We start from the raw sequence: 20,588 nt of genomic DNA, 5'->3' as shown, positions 1-20,588 counted from the left end.
GGGTCCAAAATGACTGCAAGTAGCCCCGGTAGACTTCTGACTATTCTGTGCCAGCCACATTTTCCTGCAGTTACTCAAGAGAGGTTGGTTCAGGGCTCATCAGCTTCTTCCCTGCTAGAGGTGGGACTGAAGCCTAGGCTATGACTGCCGGATGATCTGGGTGAAAGAAATGGGTCCCTACCATCACTGCGATTTTCAGTCAGCCCAGCTCTCCCTCGTGTTGGTGGCAGAGTCAAAATGGCGGCTACTGGCCTCTTTCCAACCTGGACAAGTTCAAACTTTAACTGTTCTTAGGGTTATATTTTAGCTAGCCGAATTTACGAATCAGTATCTGAAGTAGGTGGCCAACCCTCTCTCCCTTCCCTGTTTTTAGGAAATGAAGCTTCCAATTCCAGCCATTAGAATAGCTTCTGAGGAAGATTGTGCCACCAGAGTAGAATGATCACCGGCCTCCGCCTCTCCTAGAGAGGCTGGCGTAGGTCCCCCCAGCTTTCTCCCTGCCAGAGGTGGGGCTGGGGCTTATGCTAGAGCTGCAATCTGACCTTCATGGAAAGAAGCTGGTCCCTACCAGCACTGTGATTTTCAGTCCTCCCCACTTCCCCTTGTGCCAGGAGCAGAGTTAAAATGGCAGTGACCAGCGTCCTTCTGACTTGGACAGTTTCAAACATTAGCTGTTCTTAAGATTATACTTTAGCCTGCTGAATTTACTAATCAGTAGCTGAAGTTGGTGCCCAGCTATCTTTTCCTCCCGTTTTTGGAAAGTGGGGCTTCCAATTTCAGTGGTGGAATAACTCCTGAGATGCCTTGTGCCACCAGTGGAGAATGGGCACCCGGCCTCCACGGCGTGGAGTGCTCTATTCAAGAATCTTCTCTGCAGATGGGCAGTCTCCTCCTTCCATTCTTAGATGTTGTAGGATGCTCTTCTGGTCTTCTGAAGCCCCCTAACAGGTGCTTTAGATAGCTCTGGGTGATTACTAACTACCCTGTAGCACAAGCTGACTCTAGGAGCTCCTTACTCTGTTGTTGTCTTGCTGATGGTCAGAGTTTTATTTTTTGATGTAACTATATTTTGGAAAATGTGAAGCATATTCAAAAGTAAGTGCCATCAAATATTCATTACCTAGCTTATCAGTATTTTGGTATTTATGTTTCATATATTTTCCCCTTTCCCTCTTATTTATTTTTTATAGAGAAATTGTGGGTTTATGGAAAAACAGTTCATAAAATACAGGATTCCCATATACTACCCCATCATCAACACGTTGCATTGGTGTGGAACATTTGTTATAATTGATGATAAGATTTAAAAAAATTGTACTATCAATTAAAGTCCATGTTTTAACTTAGGGTTCACTGTGTTGTGTAGTTGTATGGAATTAAAAAAAATTATTTTGTTAACATATATACAATCTAACATTTCCCCTTTTGATCTTATTTGCATATATCTTTCAGTGCTGTTAATTGTATTCAAAATGTTGTGTTCCTATCACCAACATCCATTATCAAAAAATTTCCATCATTCAAAATAGGAACCCTGTACATTTTAATTTTAAGCCTAACTTCACATTGTCCATCCCTACTCTGTCCCCTGGTAACCTCTATTCTAGATTATATCTCTATAAATTTGTTTATTCTTATTACTTCAAATCAATGAGATCATATTCTATTTGTCCTTTTGTGTCTGGCTTATTTCACTCAACATCATGTCTTCTGGGTTCATCCATGTTGCATGTATCAGTACTTCATTCCTTTTTATCGTTGAATAATATTCCATTGTATGTATATACCGCATTTTGTTTATCCATTCATCAGTTGATGTTGTTTGCGTTTTTTGGCAGTTGTGAATAGTGCTGCTGTGAGCATTAGTGTGTAGATACCTGTTTGTGTCTCAGGTTTTAGTTCTTTTGGGTATATTCCTAGTAGAGGAATTCCTGGATCATATTGTAGTTCTATATTTAGCTTCCTGAGGAACTGCCAAACTGTCTTCCCCAGAGGTTGCACCATTTTTCAGTTCCACCAAGTGGAATGTTCCTCTATCTCCATATTCTCTCCAGCACTTACTGTTTTCTGTTTTTTTAATAATGGCCATTCTGTGTGATGTGAGATGATATCTTGTTGTTGTGATTTGCATTTCCCTATGCTAGTGATATTGAACACTTTTTCATGTGCTTTTTGGCCATTTGTATTTCCTCTTTGGAGAAATGCCTATTTAAGTCTTTTATGCAGTTATTAATTGAATTGCTTTCTCTTTTATTGTTGAGTTGTGTGATCTCTTTATATAGAATGGAAGACAAACCCTTATTGGATATGTGGTTTTCAAATATTTTCTCCCATTCTTGAAGAAGTCCTTTGAATCATAGAAGTGTTTAGGTTTGAGAAGGTCCCATTTATCCACGTTTTCTTTTGTTGCTTATGCTTTCAGTATAACGTTTAAGAATCCACCATCTACTACCATGTCTTAAAGATGTTTCCCTAAATTTTCTTACTAGGAGCTTTATGAATCTAGCTTTTATATTTAGGTCTTTGATCCATTTTGAGTTAGTTTTTGCATAAGGTGTGAAATACGGGTTGTCTGTCTTTCTTTTGGATATGGATATCCAGTTCTCCCCTCACCATTTGTTGAACAGACTCTTCTGGCTCAGCTGGGTGGGCTTGGCAGCCTTGTCAAAAATCTTTTGACCATAGATGTGAGGATCTGTTTCTGAACCAACACTTTGGTTCCATTTGTTTATTTGTCTGTCTTTATGCCAGTACCATGCTGTTTTTTTTTTTTTTTTAAATCATTGCAACTAGGTAATATGATTGAAATTCTGAAATTGAGAGTCCTCCAACTTCACTTTCTTATTTAAGATGTTTCTGGCTATTTGGGGCCCCTTATCCTTCCAAATAAATTTGATAATTGTGTTTTCTGTTTTTTTAAAAAATGCTGGTGGAATTTTTATTGGGATTGCATTGAATCTGCTTATCAGTTTGGATAAAATTGACGTCTTAATGATATTTAGTCTTCCACTCCTTGAACATGGACTGTTCTTCCATTTATTTAGGAAATTTTTCATTTCTTTTAACAATATATTGTAGTTTTCTGAATACAAGTGCTTTACCTCCTTGTTTATTCCTCCTAAGTTTATTCCTAAATATTTGATTCTTTTAGTGCGTGTTGTAAATGGAATTTTGTCCTGACTTCCTCCTCAGATTGCACATTACTAGTGTATAAAAAAAATGACTGATTTTTGCATATAAATCTTGTATCCTGTCACTCTGTTAAAATTGTTTATTAGTTCTAGCAGCCTTGTTGTAGATTTTTTGGGAGTTTGTAGGTATGGGATCGTATCATCTGCGGATAGTGAAAGTTGTACTTCTTCCTTTCCAATTTGGATGCTTTTTTTTTCTTGCTTAATTGCTCTAGCTACAACCACTATATTGAACAAGTGGTGACACTGGGCATCTTTATCTTGCTTCTGATCTCAACAAGAAAGCTACCAGTCTTTCACCATTGAGTATAATGTTAGCTGTGGGTTTTTCATATATGGCCTTTATCATGTTGAGAAAGTTTCCCTCATTTCCTATCTTTTGAAGTATTTTTATCACGAAGGGATGTTGTATTTAGTCAAATGCCTTTTCTGCATCAATCAATAGGATCATGTGATTTTTCTTCTTTGATTTATTAATGTGTTGTATTACACTAATAGATTTTCTTGTGTTGAATTACCCTTGCATGCCTGGTATAAAACCCACTTGATCCTGATGAATAATACTTTTAACGTTTTTTTGGATTCAATTAAGTATTTTGTTGAGATTTTTGCATCTGTATTCATTAGGGTAATGGGTCTGTAATTTTCTTTTTTTTGGTAATATCTTTTTCTGGCTTTGGTATTTGGGTATTGGCTTCATAGATGAGTTTGGTAACATTCCTTCTTCAAGTTTTTGGAAGAGTTAGAGTAAGGTTGGTATTAAATCTTTGAATGCTGGTCCTGGGTTTTTCATTTTGGGGTGTTTTTTGATGACTGTTTCCATCTCTTGTTGAGGTCTTCTATTTCTTCTACGGTCAGTGTAGGTTGTTTGTATGTTCCTAGGAATTTTTCTGTTTTATCCACATTGTCTAGTTGCTGTACAGTTGTTCATAGAATCTTCTTATGGTCTCTTATTTCTGTGGGGTCAGTAGTAATGTTCCTGTTTTCATTTTTTATTTTATTTATTTGCATCTCCTCTCTTTTTTTCTTTGTCAGTCTAGCTAGGGATTTGTTGATTTTGTTAATCTTCTTAAAGAACCAACTTTTGGTTTTGTTAATTCTCTCTCTTTCTCTCTTTTTTTTTTGTTCTCATTTTCCTTTATTTCTGTTCTGACCTTTGTTATTTCATTCCTTCTGCTTGCTTTGGAAATTACTTGCTCTTCTTTTTCCAGTTCCTTCAGCTGTGTAGTTAGGTCATTGATTTTTAGCTGTTATTTTTTAATGTAAGCATTGAGGGCTATAGCTTTCCCTCTCAGCAGTGCCTTCACTGCATTCCATAGGTTCTGATATGTTGTATTCTCATTTTCATTTGTCTTGAGATATTTATTGCTTTCTCTTATTTTGGTTTTGATTTGACCATGAGCATCTTTTCATTTGCTTTCTGGCCATTTGTTTGTTTTCCTTGAAGAACTGTCTCTTCAAGTCTTTTTGCCCGTTTTTAAATTGGATTTTTTTCTTTTTGTTAAGTTGAAGGACATCTTGACATATTCTGGATATTAAATCTTTACCGGATATGTGATGTCCAAATATTTTCTCCCATTGGGTAGGTCGTTTTATTTTCAGGATAAAATCATTTGAGGTGCAAATGTTTTTAACTTTAATGAGGTCTCTTTCATCAGTATTTTCTTCTGTTGTTTGTTCTTTCAGTATAAAGTCTAAGAAGCCATTGTCTAACATAAAGTCCTGAAAGTGCTTCTCTACCTTCTAGGAGTTTATTTTTAGGTCTCTCGTGCATTTTAAGTTCATTTTTGCATATTGTGTGAGAAAGGGGTCCTTTTTTAATGCAAATGGCGATCCGGTTTTCTCAGCACCGTTTGTTGAAGAGACTGTTCTTTCCCCATTGAGTGATCTTTGCCTCCTTGTCAAAAATCACTTGGCTGTAAATATAAGGGCTGATTTCTGAGCTCTCAGTTCTATTCTCTTGGTCCATATGTCTGTCCTTGTGCCAGTACCATGCTGTTTTGATTACTGGGATTTAAGATTGGGAAGTGTGAGTCCTCCAACTTCATCGTTTTTCAAGACAGCTTTAGCTATTTGGGGCCTCTTACCTTCCATATAAATTTGATGATCGACTTTCTATTTCTGCAAAGAAGGTTGTTGGAATTTTGATTGGGATTGCATTGAATCTAGAATTTGGTTTCAGTAGGCCTGACATCTTTTTTTTTTCTTTTTCTTTTTTCTTTTTTGGATATACTGGGGGCCAGGGATTGAACTCGGGACCTCGTATATGGGAAGCTGGAATGTAACCACTGAGCCACATCGACTTCCCTGAGTTGGTTTTTTCCTTGTTTTTTTTTTTTCCCCCCCAGGAGGCACAAGGAACCAAACCCAGAACCTCCCATGTGGGAGGCTGGAGCGCAACTGCTTAAGCCACATCTACTCCCCAAAGATTGCCATCTTAATGATATTTAATTTTCCAGTCCATGAACATGGAATGTCCTTCCATTTATTTAGGTCTTTGAATTCTGTTAGCAGTGTAAAATTTTGCATTCTAAATATGTAACTATCATATGTTGTTTCTTTTTTTTTTTTTTAATGTGCTTTTTTTTTTTTTTTTTTAAAGATTTATTTTTATTTATTTAATTCCCCTCCCCTCCCCCGGTTGTCTGTTTTCTGTGTCTTTTTGCTGCGTCTTGTTTCTTGTTTCTTTGTCCGCTTCTGTTGTCGGCAGCGGCACGGGAAGTGTGGGCGGCGCCATTCCTGGGCAGGCTGCTCCCTCCTTCGTGCTGGGCGGCTCTCCTTATGGGTGCACTCCTTGCGCGTGGGACACCCTGCGTGGCGCGGCACTCCTTGCGCGCATCAGCACTGTGCATGGGCCAGCTCCACACAGGTCAAGGAGGCCCGGGGTTTGAACCGCGGGCCTCCCATGTGGTAGACGGACGCCCTAACCACTGGGCCAAAGTCCGTTTCCCCATATGTTGTTTCATACCAACTTAACTTCAAATATTATGCACATGTACTTTACCTATATCTCTCTGTCCCCCCACCATTTTTTTGCACTTGTTACCATTTATATCTGTGTACATTATATGTCCGAAGCATAGATTTATCATTGCTTTTTATGCATTTGCATTTTATTACTTGTAAGATGTAAGAAATGGAGTTAGATATCAAGTAATATACTACAATAATAATGGCATTTATCATTACTTATATGGTTACCTTTACAGACAGCTTTTATTTATTTATTTTTAAAGATTTATTAATTTATTTCTCTCCCCTTCCCTTCCCCCAGTTGTCTGTTCTCTGTGTCTGTTTGCTGCGTGTTCTTTGTCCGCTTTTGTTGTTGTCAGTGGCATGGGAATCTGTGTTTCTTTTTGTTGCGTCATTTTGCTGTGTCACCTCTTTGTGTGTGCGGCGCCATTCCTGGGCAGGCTGCATTTTCTTTCGCGCTGGGCGGCTCTCTTTATGGGGTGCACCCCTTGCATGTGGGGCTTCCCTACGTGGGGGACACCCCTGTGTGGCGTGACATTCCTTGTGCACATCAGCACTGCGCATGGACCAGCCCCACACGGGTCAAGGAGGCCCAGGGTTTGAACCGCGGACCTCCCATGTGGTAGGTGGACGCCCTAACCACTGGGCCAAGTCCGCTTCCCCAGCTTTTATTTCTTTATGCCAACAACTCTCAAGTCCTTTCCTTTCTCAAGTCCTAAGAACTCTTTTTATTATAGCTTGTAGGGCAGGGCTAGTGGTGATGAACTCTATCTGGTAATGTTTTAATTTTCATGTTTGAGTGAAAGTCTCACTGGATATAAAATTCTTGGGTGGAAGTTGTTTTCTTTCCACACTTTAATTATTGGTACCTAATTATTTCTACCTACTAACTTCTTGCCTCCATAGTTTCTGATGCTTTATCAGCTCTCAGTCTAATGGGAACTCCCTTCTTTGTAACATATTACACTTCTCTTGCAGCTTTCAGAATTCTTTCTTTGTCCTTTGCATTTGATTAATAAATGATGGTGTGTATTTTTCTTCATATTATCTATCCTTTTTGCTGTTCTTTTGGCTTCTCGGATGTGCATATTCTTGTCTTCTGCTAAGTTTTGTAAATTCTGTCATTTTTCTCTTGAATGTCTTCTCCCTCTTTTTCACTTTCCTTTCCTACTGGACTCCCATTTTGTATATATTGGTGTGCTTGATTCTTTCCCAAAATTGTCTTAAGCTATTTTTGTTTTTATTGTCTTTTTTCTTCCTACTTCTGAGCCTCACTCATTTCAAGCATCTTGTCTTCAGGTTCACTTATTCTTTCTTCTGCCACCTCCAATCTGTCCTTGAAACCCTCTTGGGAATTTTTGATTTCAGTTACTCTGAAAATAGTAGTTTTGTTTCCTTTTTTAAATTTCTGTCTCTTTACAGGCCTCTCATATTTCACATTAATTTTTTCCCTGATGACCTGTAGTACTTTCTCTGGGTTTTAGTTAATCTCCTTGAATGTTTTTAAGATATCTTTTAAAAAGACTTTGGTGTATCTGCATTCTCTCTTTTTATCCTCTTTTGTTGGTTGAGCCGTTATTTCCTGTTTCTTTTGTTTGTCTTGTGCTTTTTGTTGCATAGCGTATATTTTAAAATGTTAACTTTTTTTTTAATGTAGTTTTTAATGCATTAATCAAATATACATACAGAACAGCAATAAAAGTTATTTGGTGAGGTTCTGATATCAGATTATCTAGTGATAATCCTCCAGCATAGTCTCTATTCGGGTCCAGGCTGGTTCACAATCCATGCATCCTTTTGGTTATGCTGAGCCTTTTCCTGGTGCCCAGTGATGTCTCCTTACCTGCCCGCTTGCTTCTCTCCAACGTGCTCTGCAAAATGTTGCTTGCTATTGCTTGTTGGTCCTCTCCTTGCTCTCTGTCCTCTGCCTTGTCTGCATTGTTTCTGCTCATAAAATGTTAACTTTTGAGATTTATTCCTTGAGTTGTGTGTTTCTTGGTTTTGTAACAAGCTGTTAATATGACAAGATTTTCTTGAGGTTCGGCCCTCCCTTTGGAAAGATCTTCCAAGGTGAATGCAGTGTACAGAGTTTTCCCTGTCTTTCTTGGCCTGTGTCTTGTCCTAGGCATTTGCTTGTTAATTCTTTTGGCGTTCCCGTGTTTACAGGAGTTTGATTGTCTTCTCTGCTTCCCAGGGGACAGACTTCCCTCCTCTGGATGCTGAAGCTGGTAGGCTTTTGTCTCAGACTGTCTGCCTCTCTAGTTTTTTACACACCTTTTATTTTCTCAAGTTGCTTTTGCCTGGAGTGCACATCCTGGGAGGAGAGTACACCTGAGAGGACTTTCCTAAGTTAGTCTTTCCCAGGTAAAACAGGGCCAGGGACCTGCTTCATAGTGCCCTGGTGAGGAAATCAGGAAGGGTACCAAGGGCTTCTCTGATGGTGCCCCAAGGCTGAGCTTTGCTTGCCCAGCAAATGCAGCGGCTTTAGCTAACTGTCCCCTACAGCCCTGAGGAAATGTAGCATCTTTCAGTCTCCACCACCACTGCCCATGGTGGGTTGAAACAGTAGCTGCCTAAGCCTTAGTCTGGGTGGGATGAAAGAATGGTTGCCACCACCTTTTGTCTGGGCCAAGTGAACTTTGACTACCGCTGCTGTCTGGGGCAGGTTGAAAGAATGGCTGCCCTTAGTGCCAGTCCCCCAGTGATCTGAAATTGCTAATCCAAAGCCATGGTCTATAATTGGCTGCGCCCACCCTTTTTCTTGAAGAAGAGTTTTTGGTCCTTTTCTGTCACATAGCGATCTAGCCAGGCCTGGACTTTGCGGTGGCCTGCCACGTGAGTGGGAGATGGGTACTGGTAGTAACTGTGTGTAGAAAGCACTTTATTCTTCCTTGCTGTAATTTATCAGCGTCTTTCTCCTGCTCTTCTTTGGATGCTATACAGTGTCTGCTGGCTTCCAGAGTTTAAAAATAACTGTTTCAGATGGTTCCTGCCTGTTTTATAGTTGTTTTAGTGGAAGGACTAAGTCCTGGAGCTCCCTGCTCTGCCATCTTCCCACAGTTCCCCTCTCCCCTCTTATCTTCCTGGAGTATTTTAACACTATCTCAGACCATGTCATTTCATCCTTAAGTACTTTAGTGTGTTTCTCTAGTATATTAGGATTAAAACAAATTACAACCACATTGCCATTATTCCATTTAATAAAATTTATACTGATAAATATTTAGTAGAATACCTTAATGTTTTCTAAATCTCATTTAGTTTTCTCTAATTTTCTAAAGTTTCTTTTTTTTAGAGTTGGTTTGTTCAAATCATGATCCAAAAGAAGTCCTCACATTGTATTTGGTTGATTTGTCTCTTAAATCTTCAAATTGTAACAGCCTTTTCCTCCCTAACCTCTCGAATTTTCTTTACTTTTTTCACTTATTCTGTATGTCTCTTCTTATAATTTCTGTACTGTCTATACTCCCTTTTCTGCCTTGCATACATTCCTCATTCTTCCTTTCTTAAATGATTTTGTATTTTTCTTCAATTTCTTTCCTTAGTTCTGACAGTTCACATTACATATTCTCTTGTTATCTGCTCTTACCCACTGTTTAGCCATTTGGTCATTCTGTTTTCTCTTGGTGCTGTGTTTGTGTCCTTAAGTTTTTTAGATTATTTTTGAATATTAGCATATTGCAGAGTTATGCAATTCATTGTTACACTTTCCCCTGTGGTTTCTTTGTGTGGAGGTAGATGCAGTACCTTTGAAGTTACTCCTGTCTGAATGACATTGGCTTTACTGGTGGAAGAGCAGTGGCTGCTGGGGGGGAAGTGATTCCAGGCAGCTCTCCGCTTCACCCTTAACAGAGCGTGGGTTCCCTCCTCAGTCCACTTCTCTCTGACCCTCAAATCGTAGTCTCGTACCTGTACTTGCCTGAAGTCCTCACAGCCCCCTTGTTTCCCTAGGTGATGCATCTACTTTTAGTGGTTGCATTTTGCTGGCATTTTGTGACTGCCCACTGCCCCTTTTTGGTTCTCTTCTCCCTTTTTAATCCTTCTCCTTTTCTGCTTCCCCCAGCTCTTTTTATTAATCTGCCCTCTGCTCTTTGTAGCTCTTTCTTGGGGTTAAGCCCCTCAGCACCCCGTTTTTCCTCTGGTCTCCATAGTTTACATGGCCTTTGCTGGTTGGCTGTTCCTTTTGGCATCAGTTGACAGATATTTCTTCTTCCCTTGTTTATTCCAGGTGTGCTTAAAAGAGTTACATAGGTTGGGGCCTTTGGCACTCCCATTTCCCCCTGGTGTATTCAGCTTACTTATGGCTTCATACCAGGTTTGCTATTTGTGGGAGTTTGGGCCACATTTACAAATCAAATTTGAGTTACAAATTTAAAAGGTGATTTAAATTTGTACATTTTCCATCTCCTAGTTTTACTGAAGATTTAGCTTTTGTTTGTTGTGGTTATTCTGTTTCTCTGTATAATTTTCCTATTGACCTTGCACAAATTTTTTAAAGTTTCTTCCTGGATATTTTGTCTTTCTTTTGTTAGTGAAAATGGATTTATTTCCTGTTACCACTTCAAACTGGTGGCGGTTTATTTGCATTCTATATGTTGATTTGGCATCCAAGCTACTTATTTCATTATTTGGCATAGTTGGTTGATTCTCTTAGATTTTCCTGGTATGCAGATACATCAATTTTACTTAATAAATTTTGTCTTTTCTAATTTTTTTACCTCTTTTTAAAAAATTTTTTATATAATCGCTTTGACGTGTTAAAGGGTCTTAGTGATCCTGGCAATCTTTGTTTTGGTCCTACTTTAGGAATATGTCTTACATTTTCTATTAAGCATATCAGTTTTTGGGATTAAGATTTAATCATGTTAAGGAACTATGTATCTATTTTTACTAATATTTTTTTAAAAATCAAGAATGAGTGTTTTATGAAATGCTTTTTGAACATCTTTAAAGATAATTTTTTTTTTTACTTAAATCTCATATTTTTGAGAATTGTATAATAGGTATTCCAGTATTAAACCATTTTGTATCTCTGTAATTTTGATGTTTTAGACTTGCCTTATCTCCCCATGTGGTCTTTTTCTATAAATATTCTTTATATTCCTGAAAATGCTATATATCCTCTAATAGTGTGGTCCAGTTTTCTTCAGATGTCTGATAAATCAAACTCATTAATTGTGGTGTTCAAATCTTTTTTTTTTTTTTTTTTTTTTGAGGTAGACCGATGATTGAATCCAGGATCTTGTATGTGGGAAGCTGACACTCAACCACTGAACCACATCAGCTCCCCTAAGTTGATTTTTACTTTTGTTTTGCTTATTGTTTGTTTCCCTTTTTCTTTAGTTAGGAGGCACTAGGAAATGAAACCAGGACCTTCCATGTGGAAAGCAGCTGCCCAGCTGCTTGAGCCACATCTGATCCCAAATCTTTTCTAATCTTACAATTTTTGAAAATTAGGTCCTGTCATTCTTGAGATAGTGTTAAAATCTTGTATTGTGATGATGGGTGGTATTTATTAGTTTCTCTTTAATTCTTTATATAGATAAAGACTATTAAATACAAAATTGAGGAAGTTTTATGTCTTTCTGGCACATTGTTCCTTTTAGCATTATGTACTGAGTTTATCACTGTGAATGTTTTTGGCCTTATTGTCTAAATTTTGTTGGACAGTACTAAACCTAATATTACCTATGTCATGTAATTTAAACTCTAAATTTGTTTCAGGCAATTTTTATAGACTATACGGGAAAGACTCTTTTTCTTTTCTAATTTTATATTCGTGCTGAGACAGACATGCTTCTTTGTTGCTGGATAGTTTTTCCTACTCCACCTTCCACTGAGGTATAGCCCTTTAAGGCTCTTGCCTTCATGTGAGGGGGTGAAGGGCACACCTCTCTTTCTCTGTCTCATGCGATCCAAAGACCCTTGTCTCAGGTCTCTGTGAGGGCATTAAAATGCTAGTCCTTTGGGTGATAGAAATAATTCAATAGCCAGTCTTCCCCAATGCCAGTTTATACTTAGCACTCTGCTTTCACTGTCTTCCTTCTTTTATTGGCCCATGAATTTCTTTTACTTTCCTGGTCAGTCACCTGTGTATCATGTCTGCTTTATATTACCCTTCATGCTTTGTAGATATTTTGTAATTGGAAAATAACCAGGTTATCCTTGTCAGCCACATTGTTTGAAATGCAAGTCCTTAAAGTTTTTTTGTTTTGTTTTTTTTTAAACTAATGCTTGGATGTGTGTTTGAGAAAGAGAAAGAAAAATTCTTTCCTTGACTTTTTTTTTTTTTTTTTAGCATGCAGCAGAATTGATTAAAACAGTGGCATCTCGCTATGATGAATATGTCAATGTGAAGGATTTTTCTGACAAAATCACCCGTGCCCTTACTGCAGCAAAGAAGGATAATGACTTCATTTATCATGATCGCGTTCCAGACCTTAAAGATCTAGATCCTATTGGCAAAGCCACACTTGTGAAATCTACTCCAGTCAACGTACCCATCAGCCAGAAATTCACTGGTATGCAAGTATTCAGATGCACTTTAATTTTATCTTGTCTCCAGCATTAGTTTGCAGTTGCTGTTTTAAATGTGTTGAATTTATAGTTTGTATATATGTTCAAAATAGATGTGAGAATAAAAATGAAATATTTTGATATCCTTAGTGAAATTTTAAGATTGAAAATAAATAGAGATACAGTCAGAAAACTTGATTCTTTGTGTGTTTGAGTAATGATAGACTTTAAGTAAACATTTGTCATTTTGTTACTGTGAGATTTGTTATATTATTTAAGATGCTTCCATTAAAAATAAACATAAATATGACTTTATGTAATGTTCTGGAGTTATATTTATGTAACGTAAAGTTGATAATATTCTTGAGTGTTGTAGATACACAAAATGTGTAGTCTCTAGGTGGGATCCCATGGATAATATTGTAAAGTTATTTGGAAAGGGTGATTTTAAAAATTTACTTTTCAGCAAACACAAAATGTTGGGTTACCATGACCCAGGGACTCTTTTACATGCTTTAACAAAAAATAGCTCATATATTTCTGACAACAACCCCATGAGATAGGTACTGTTATTATCCCCATTTGTCTGATGAAAATACCGATGCACAGAGTGGTTAAGTAGTTTGCCCAGGGGAAGCAAATTACTAGGAAGAGATGGAGCTGGAATCACAACCTGGCACTGTGGCCCACTCATTCATTAATTTAATGAAAATGGAACAGACTTTTCTTACCTGTAACTCTTCTCTGCTTCACCCCAAATCCCTTAAACTCAGTGACAAACAAGCATCTCAGAAAAGCCAAGAAGATTAATTTCAAGGAAAAAACTTTCATTTTTGCCTATGTCTGTGAATATAGTAATCTAAAAATTCACATCATCATTGTGCTTTCAATAGTGATTTAGTTTTGATCTTTAATTTCAATCTTTGTAGACTGTGGAACATTGGAAAGAAAATAGAAATAGATACTTTGTGGTTTGAACGTTGGTCTTAAAGTTTTGTTGAAATTTTCATTCCAAATTTTAGATCTTTTTGAGAAGATGGTTCCTGTGTCAGTGCAGCAGTCTTTGGCCGCCTATAATCAAAGGAAAGCTGATTTGGTTAATAGATCAATTGCTCAAATGAGAGAAGCCACCACTTTGGCAAATGGGTATGTAGAACTTTGTACATAGTGTTTAAGTTTTGTAAATGTATCTCTAAAGTTCTGAAGTTTCCTGTTTGATCTTTACATAGTTATATGAACATTTTAGTTTTCTCAGCTTGGAAGTAAATGTCAAAGTTATATGTTGTAGCAAATATAGACATATGTATATACACACACACCCAAATCCTTGTTTTATGTAAGCCCCAGCAAATATATTATAGTTGGAAGAAATTTACTGAAATAAGAGGAAATTATTTTGACTATTAGTGAGAAGTAGAAGTGAACTTTAAGTGGAGTGAGTGTAGCTCAGTGGCTGACTGCCTGCTTTACATGTACGAGGTTCGAGGGTCAATCCCCAGTACCTCCTAAAAACCAACCAACCAAACAGAAAAACCCTCTAAGATGCATGGTGCCTTTGTTATTTTGAACGAATTTTTGTTTTGTTCTGAAGACTACAGAAGTAATATATTGATTTTGAAAATTTGCACATCATAAAATGCACCCATTTTAAGTGATTAGGTTTTTTGCTTTTTGTTTTTGTTTAGGACGTACTGGGGATTGATCCTGGGATGTCATACATGACAAGCAGGCACCCAAACCATTGAGCTACACCCACTCCCCTTGATTAGTTTTGTTAAATGTAAACACCACCATGATCAAGATAGAAAACATTGCCCTTATCCTAACAAATTGCCTAATGCTGCTTCCCTTCAGTTCATCCTCCCCTTGCCCCAGGCCACGACTATATGCTTATAGGTTAGTTTTACTTTTTATATGATTTCATACAAATGGGATCATTACAGTGTGATTTTTTTAGTGTGTAGGTGTGTTTGGTTTATTTCACTTAAGCATAATGTTTTTGAGATTGATTTATATTGTATTGTTTTGATCCTTGAAATAATATGTTTTATGGTCATGTAACAGTTTCTTTATTCTTCCATCTGTTGATGGACATTTAAGTTAGCATGAACATTCATGTATAGTCTTTGCAGACATATCTTTTTATTTCTGTTTGGTAAATAGAGGTGGGATTTCCTGGGTTGTATGGTTAGTGGATGTTTAACTTTATAAGGAATAAAGTTGGCTTGTTTTCCAGTGTCTTTGTTCCATTTTATATTCCTGCCTACACAGTTTGAAAAATTTACTTCCTCTGCATCATCACCAAGTATCATTCTTTTTAGTATTAGCCATTCTAGTATGTGTATGTAAGAGTATCTCATTGTGGTTTAATTTGCGTTTCCCTCATTACTAATGATGTAGAACAACTTTTCATGTTCTTATTAGCCATTCATATATCTTTTGTGACGTGTCTATTGAAATCTTTTGTGCGTTTTTGTAGATTGAATAGATCCTTAAAGAATTCTTTTCGTATTTTGGATGCAAATTCTTTTGTCGGATATCTATATTGAGAATATTATCTTATAGACTGGCTTGTCTCTTCTCTTCCCTTCTCTTCCCATCTCTTCCCTTCTCCTTCCTCCCTCCCTCCCTCCACCACCTCATTGTTTGTACTCAGTATCTGCTCTTTGTGTCTGTTTGTTGTGTGCTCTCTGTGTCTGCTCATCTTTTAAAAGGAGGCACCTAATCGCTTGAGCCACCTGCTTGTTGTGTGTCTCATTGTGTGTCCTTGTTCCATCATCTTGTGTCAGCTTGTTGTGCCAGCCATTGCGTCAGCTTGTCTTGCTTGTCTTCTTTAGGAGGCAGTGGAAACAGAACCCGGGACCTCCCATGTGGTAGGCGGGCACCCAGCTGCTTCAGCTACATCCACCGCTTTATTTTCTTAATCGTGTCTGTTGACGAGTATAAGTTTCTCAATGAATGTATACATTCTGGTAATACATTTTCTATAGTTGACAAGAAAGCCACAAAATTAGCACATGATTAAGAGGCAGTTTGGGGAAGTGGATAAGACTCAACAGAGCTTCTGCCGACCATATAGGAGGTCCAGGGTTCGATACCCAGGGCCTCCTGGCCCGTGTGGCGAGCTGGCCCATGTGGAGTGCTGCCGCACGCAAGGAGTATCGCCCTGCATGGGGGTGCCCCCCGTGTAAGGAGCGGTCCCCGCACAAGGAGTGCAGCCCTGTGCAGGAGAGCAGACCACCCAGGAGTGGTGCCGCCCACATGGAAAGCTGACGCAGCAAGATGATGCAACAAAAAGACACAGAGAAGAGACAGTATGAGATGCAGTGAACTACGGAGCTGAGGTGCTGCAAGGGAATGATGGCCTCTCTCCCACTCCGGAAGGTCCCAAGATGGGTTCCCAGAGCTGCCTAATGAGAATATAACAGACACAGAAGAACACACAGCGAATGGACACAGAGAGCAGACAATGGAAGGGGTGGGGAGGGGGGAAATAAGAAAAATAAAATATGTTGCGTAACTAAAAAAAGAAATAGATACAGAAGATCACATAGCAAATGGACACAGACAGCAAAAACAGCAGGGTGTGGGGAGGGGGCAGGAAAGGGGGGAAAAAAGAGGCAGTCTGAGTTTATACTTATTTTCTGAAGGGTTCACTGCATTATATCATTTCACTTCCTTGTCTTGTCTAATTACATAGTAGATAGGGATAAGTTTTTCCCCATTATTTAAATGAAGTAACCGATGAGTTGTTTTTGTGCTAAAAAAGAGAAAAGATGAAGATTCTATAATTTAATACTTAGAACTATGTTTTGCCTAGATAATATGATGTTATAACTATTTTATGTATTACTGATTTGTCAGTGATTATGTGACAATCAAGATTATGATAAAAGACTGCTTTTTTAAATGGTAGAATTTCTAGTTATTTAGACTTGGGTATCTAGTATATTTTGTACCATAATTTTTCTTTTTGGCTTTTAATTCTGAATTGTGAACTTAAATAATTATTTAAAGATTTAGTTCTAATTTTATGAATCACGGATTTTTTGTCTTTTCGTTTATGTTTGCTTTATTTTTGCAGTGTGATAGGGCTTACCAACTTTTTTCGTGTGTGTATGCTAACTTCATTGCTATTGACTTGTATATAGGAAAGTCATGTTAAAGGGCGGTTTAGACCTCTAGGTGACGTAACATCTCATTTTTCCCCAGGGTGTTAGCTTCCCTTAATCTTCCAGCAGCAATTGAAGATGTGTCTGGAGATACGGTACCGCAGTCTATATTGACTAAGTCCATGTCTGTGATTGAACAGGGAGGCATCCAGACTGTTGATCAGTTGATCAAAGAGCTACCTGAACTTCTGCAAAGAAATCGAGAAATCCTAGATGAGGTATGTGAAAAAAGGGTTTGCTCTTCAGGTAGAAACGCTGGGATCCCTGGGTGTTCAGCAAGGAATAGGAGTGGAGGCTTCTTCCTCTTGGTTCCACAGGGTGGCAGAATTAATTACCTTGGTGAATTTATTATGTCTCAGAGCCTGCCCTTCAAGAGGAATTCTGATGGAGAGAATAGGTTATTTCTGATTTTCAAGTTGAATTCTTTGTCTTTTTGTTGCTGTATTGTGAGAGATCTTTATATATTTTAGATTCTAGACCCTTATCAGATTTGTATTTTGCAAATAATTAGTCCAATTCTGTGTGTTGTTTTTTTGCTTTCTTAATAGTGCCCTTTGAAACATAGGAGTTTTAAATTTTGATGTTCAGTTTATTTTCATCATTGTGCTTTTGATGTCATATCTAAGAAGCCATTGCTGTAACATAAAAAGTTATGCCTGTGAAAGTTTTATAGTTTTACCTCTTTGACCCGACCCGCGGATCAGTCGAACCGAGACCTGAGGGAGGGAGTGGGAATGAAAAAGGGACAAGAGACACAAAGGATGGAGATGGAGACAAGACAGGATTCTGATCAAGCCTCGTTTATTGAGGGTCAATCAGGGGTTTTTATAGCCAGGGATGAAGGAGGTGGTACATACTGACAACACATGTGTCAGTAAATGATTGGTTAACTAGATTTTGATTCTCGTGCCACAGGCACGTGCAGATAGTTATTTGGCAACGTCCGCGGAAAGACGTTGGGTGCTCTTTAGGGAGTGCCCAATTGGAGCCCGGGGAGTGGCGTAAGAATAGAAACTTAATTGCTTCAGGGAGGGTGGGGAAAGGAAACTTAACGGGGTTAGTATCTAAAAATAGCGCTTAGCAACAAGATGGCCAATACAGCACCTGTGCCAGAGGCAGCTTCCCACACCTCTTACGATCTTTGATCCATGTAAAATTAAACTTAGCATATAGTGTGATATATGGGCCCAGTTTCTGTTCATTTGTATGTGGGTATCCAGTTGTCCCAGCACTACTTGTTGACGTGAGTGGTCTTGGTACGATTTTGAAAACCAGTTGACCATAGATGTGTTGGTTTGTTTCTGGACTCTCAGTTCTATTCTGTTGAACTATTTATCTGTCCTTAGCCAGTACCACACAGTTTTGATTACTGTTGCATTGTAGGAATTTTTGAAGGAGGGAAGCATTATTCCTTTAACTTTCTTCTTCCTTTTCAAGATTGTTTTGGCTCTTTAGGGACCCTTGCAGTTCATGTGAATTTTAGGATCACCTTGTCCATTTCTTAAAAAGTGGCAGTTGGAAGTTTGATAAGGTTTCATTGAATTGGTTTATCATTTTTTTGAGATATTGCCATCTTAAAATTTTCTTCCAATCTACGGAATGCCTTTCCATTTATTTAGGTCTTTAATTTCTTTAACAGTGTTTTGTAGTTTTCAGTGTACAAGCCTTGGACCTCCTTAGTTAAATTATTCCTAAATAATTTTATTCTTTTTGATGCTGTTGTAAATGGAATTCGGCCTCCCATATGATAGACGGGAGCCCATTTGATTGAGCTACAGCCGTTTCCCAATTCAGCTGTCTTTTGCATGTTGATCTTGTTTCCTGTAACTGCTGAATTTGTTAAAATTACTGTCTTTTAATAGCTATTTTGTGAATTCCTTAGGATTTTCTCTATATAAGTTCATGTTATCTGCATATAGAGATCGTTTCGTTTCTTCCTTTCCGATCTGGATGCCTTTTATTTCTAATTGTCCTGGTTAGAACTTACAGTACAATGTTGAATTCAAGTGGTGAGGGCGGACATCCTGTCTTATTTCTGATCTTAGGGGGAAGACTTTCTGTCTTTCACTGTTACACAAAATGTTGGCTGTGGGTTTTTTATAGGTATTCTTTATGAGGGTGAGGAAGTCCCATTCTATTCCTAGATTGTTTAGTGTTTTTATCCTAAATAGGTGTTGGATTTTGTCAGATGCTTTTTCTGCAGCTATTGGGATGATCATTCTTCATTCCACTATTTTTTAGATTAATTGATTTTCAAATGTTGATCTGTCCTTGCATTCCTGGGACATCACACTTGGTCCTATTGAAACTTTTTTTTTTAATTAAAAATTTTTTTTTGAATTTGGGAAATTATGAATTTATAAGCCCACTGTGCATACCATATAGCATTTCCATACATTGCCCCGCCACCAACATCTTTTATTGTTGTGATACATTTGTTAAAATTGGTGAAAGAAAATCCTGGGCGGGGGCGGTGGGGTTGAATGGGACCTCATATTTTTCATAATGTAATTAAAAAATAAATAAATAAATAAAAGATTAAAAAAAAAATAAAAAAAAAAAAGAAAATCCTCATAATGTTACTGCTATCTGTGGTGCATAGCTAATATTTGATGAATTATTCCTACAAGTTATCTTAATTTAACAGCATGCATTATTATTGTATATTTATTATAGTTCATGACAAGACATTTTCACATTTGTACTGTTAACTACAGTCCATCATTCATCACTGGGTTCACTGTGTTAATATGGTCCTCTGCCTTGTACAGTACATCCGTAGTATACCTTTAGTGGCTCTCAGTTTTATCACAGAGATGTGCTGTCTTCAGCTTGGTCCCTTTCAGAATGCTTTCATTAATCCAAAAGGAAGAATCCCATACCTACACCCCCATTATTGACCCTTAGCATTGATACAGTACCTTCTTTGCTATTGCTATAAAAATACTGACATTACTGTTAACTCTAGTTTATACATAACATTAGTTTATTTTTTGCACTTATCTCCATATTCTTAACACCAAGTAATAAAGGAACATTCTTGTGTTTGTACTGTTAACCACAGTAACATCCACCACTGAAATCACTATGTTATACAGTCCCTAGATTATCCTCTAGCTTTTTTTCAATAGAAATTAATCTCTCTAGACTACCCCATTATACTCACTGTAATGTGTTACCATCACCTCTAATCATTTCCCCACATTTACAGTCCTCTTATTAAACATTCTACATAATTCAGCATCAGCTCCCCCTTTTCAACCCACATTCTCTTTCCCAGTAGCCTATACTTTAGAGTTTACTTGATGAGTTTACTCATTGTATTTAGTTCATATTAGTGAGACCGTACAGTATTTGTCCTTTTGTTTCTGGCTTATTTCACTCAACGTAATGTCCTCAAGGTTCATACATGGTGTCATATGCAGCCGAACTTCATTTCTTCTTCACGCTGAGTAGCACTTCATTATATGTATAGCACATTTTGTTTATTCATCAGTTGATGGAAATTTGGGCTGTTTCTATCTTTTACAAATTGTGAAAATGCTGCTGTCATCATCAGTGTGCAGATGTCTGTGTCCTTGCTTTCAGTTCTTCTCAATATATTCCTAGTAGTGGGATTGCTGGATCAAATGGCAGTTCTATTTATAGCTTCCTGAGAAACTGCCAAACTGTCTTTCATAGAGGCTGTACCATTTTAACAAGTCAATTTTATTGATACATATTAATAAAGTATAAA

General features: G+C 37.7%; 1 protein-coding gene across 2 annotated transcripts in view; it reads left to right on the top strand.

Annotated features, from left to right (window-relative positions):
* PDCD6IP (programmed cell death 6 interacting protein) overlaps positions 1–20,588 on the top strand; it is an 87,585-nt gene that overhangs the window by 38,828 nt on the left and 28,169 nt on the right. For both annotated transcript variants that reach the window (XM_004471133.4, XM_004471134.4), the window contains exons 8-10: positions 12,463–12,685; positions 13,703–13,826; positions 16,893–17,070. In XM_004471133.4, coding sequence (XP_004471190.2) covers positions 12,463–12,685; positions 13,703–13,826; positions 16,893–17,070 — 525 coding nt within the window. The remainder of the gene's footprint in view (positions 1–12,462; positions 12,686–13,702; positions 13,827–16,892; positions 17,071–20,588) is intronic.

The sequence above is a fragment of the Dasypus novemcinctus genome, chromosome 31, assembly GCF_030445035.2.
Source record: "Dasypus novemcinctus isolate mDasNov1 chromosome 31, mDasNov1.1.hap2, whole genome shotgun sequence".
Lineage (NCBI taxonomy): Eukaryota > Metazoa > Chordata > Mammalia > Cingulata > Dasypodidae > Dasypus > Dasypus novemcinctus.
Note: the sequence above shows the minus strand (reverse complement) of the source record. Positions and strands in the feature narration are given on the sequence as shown.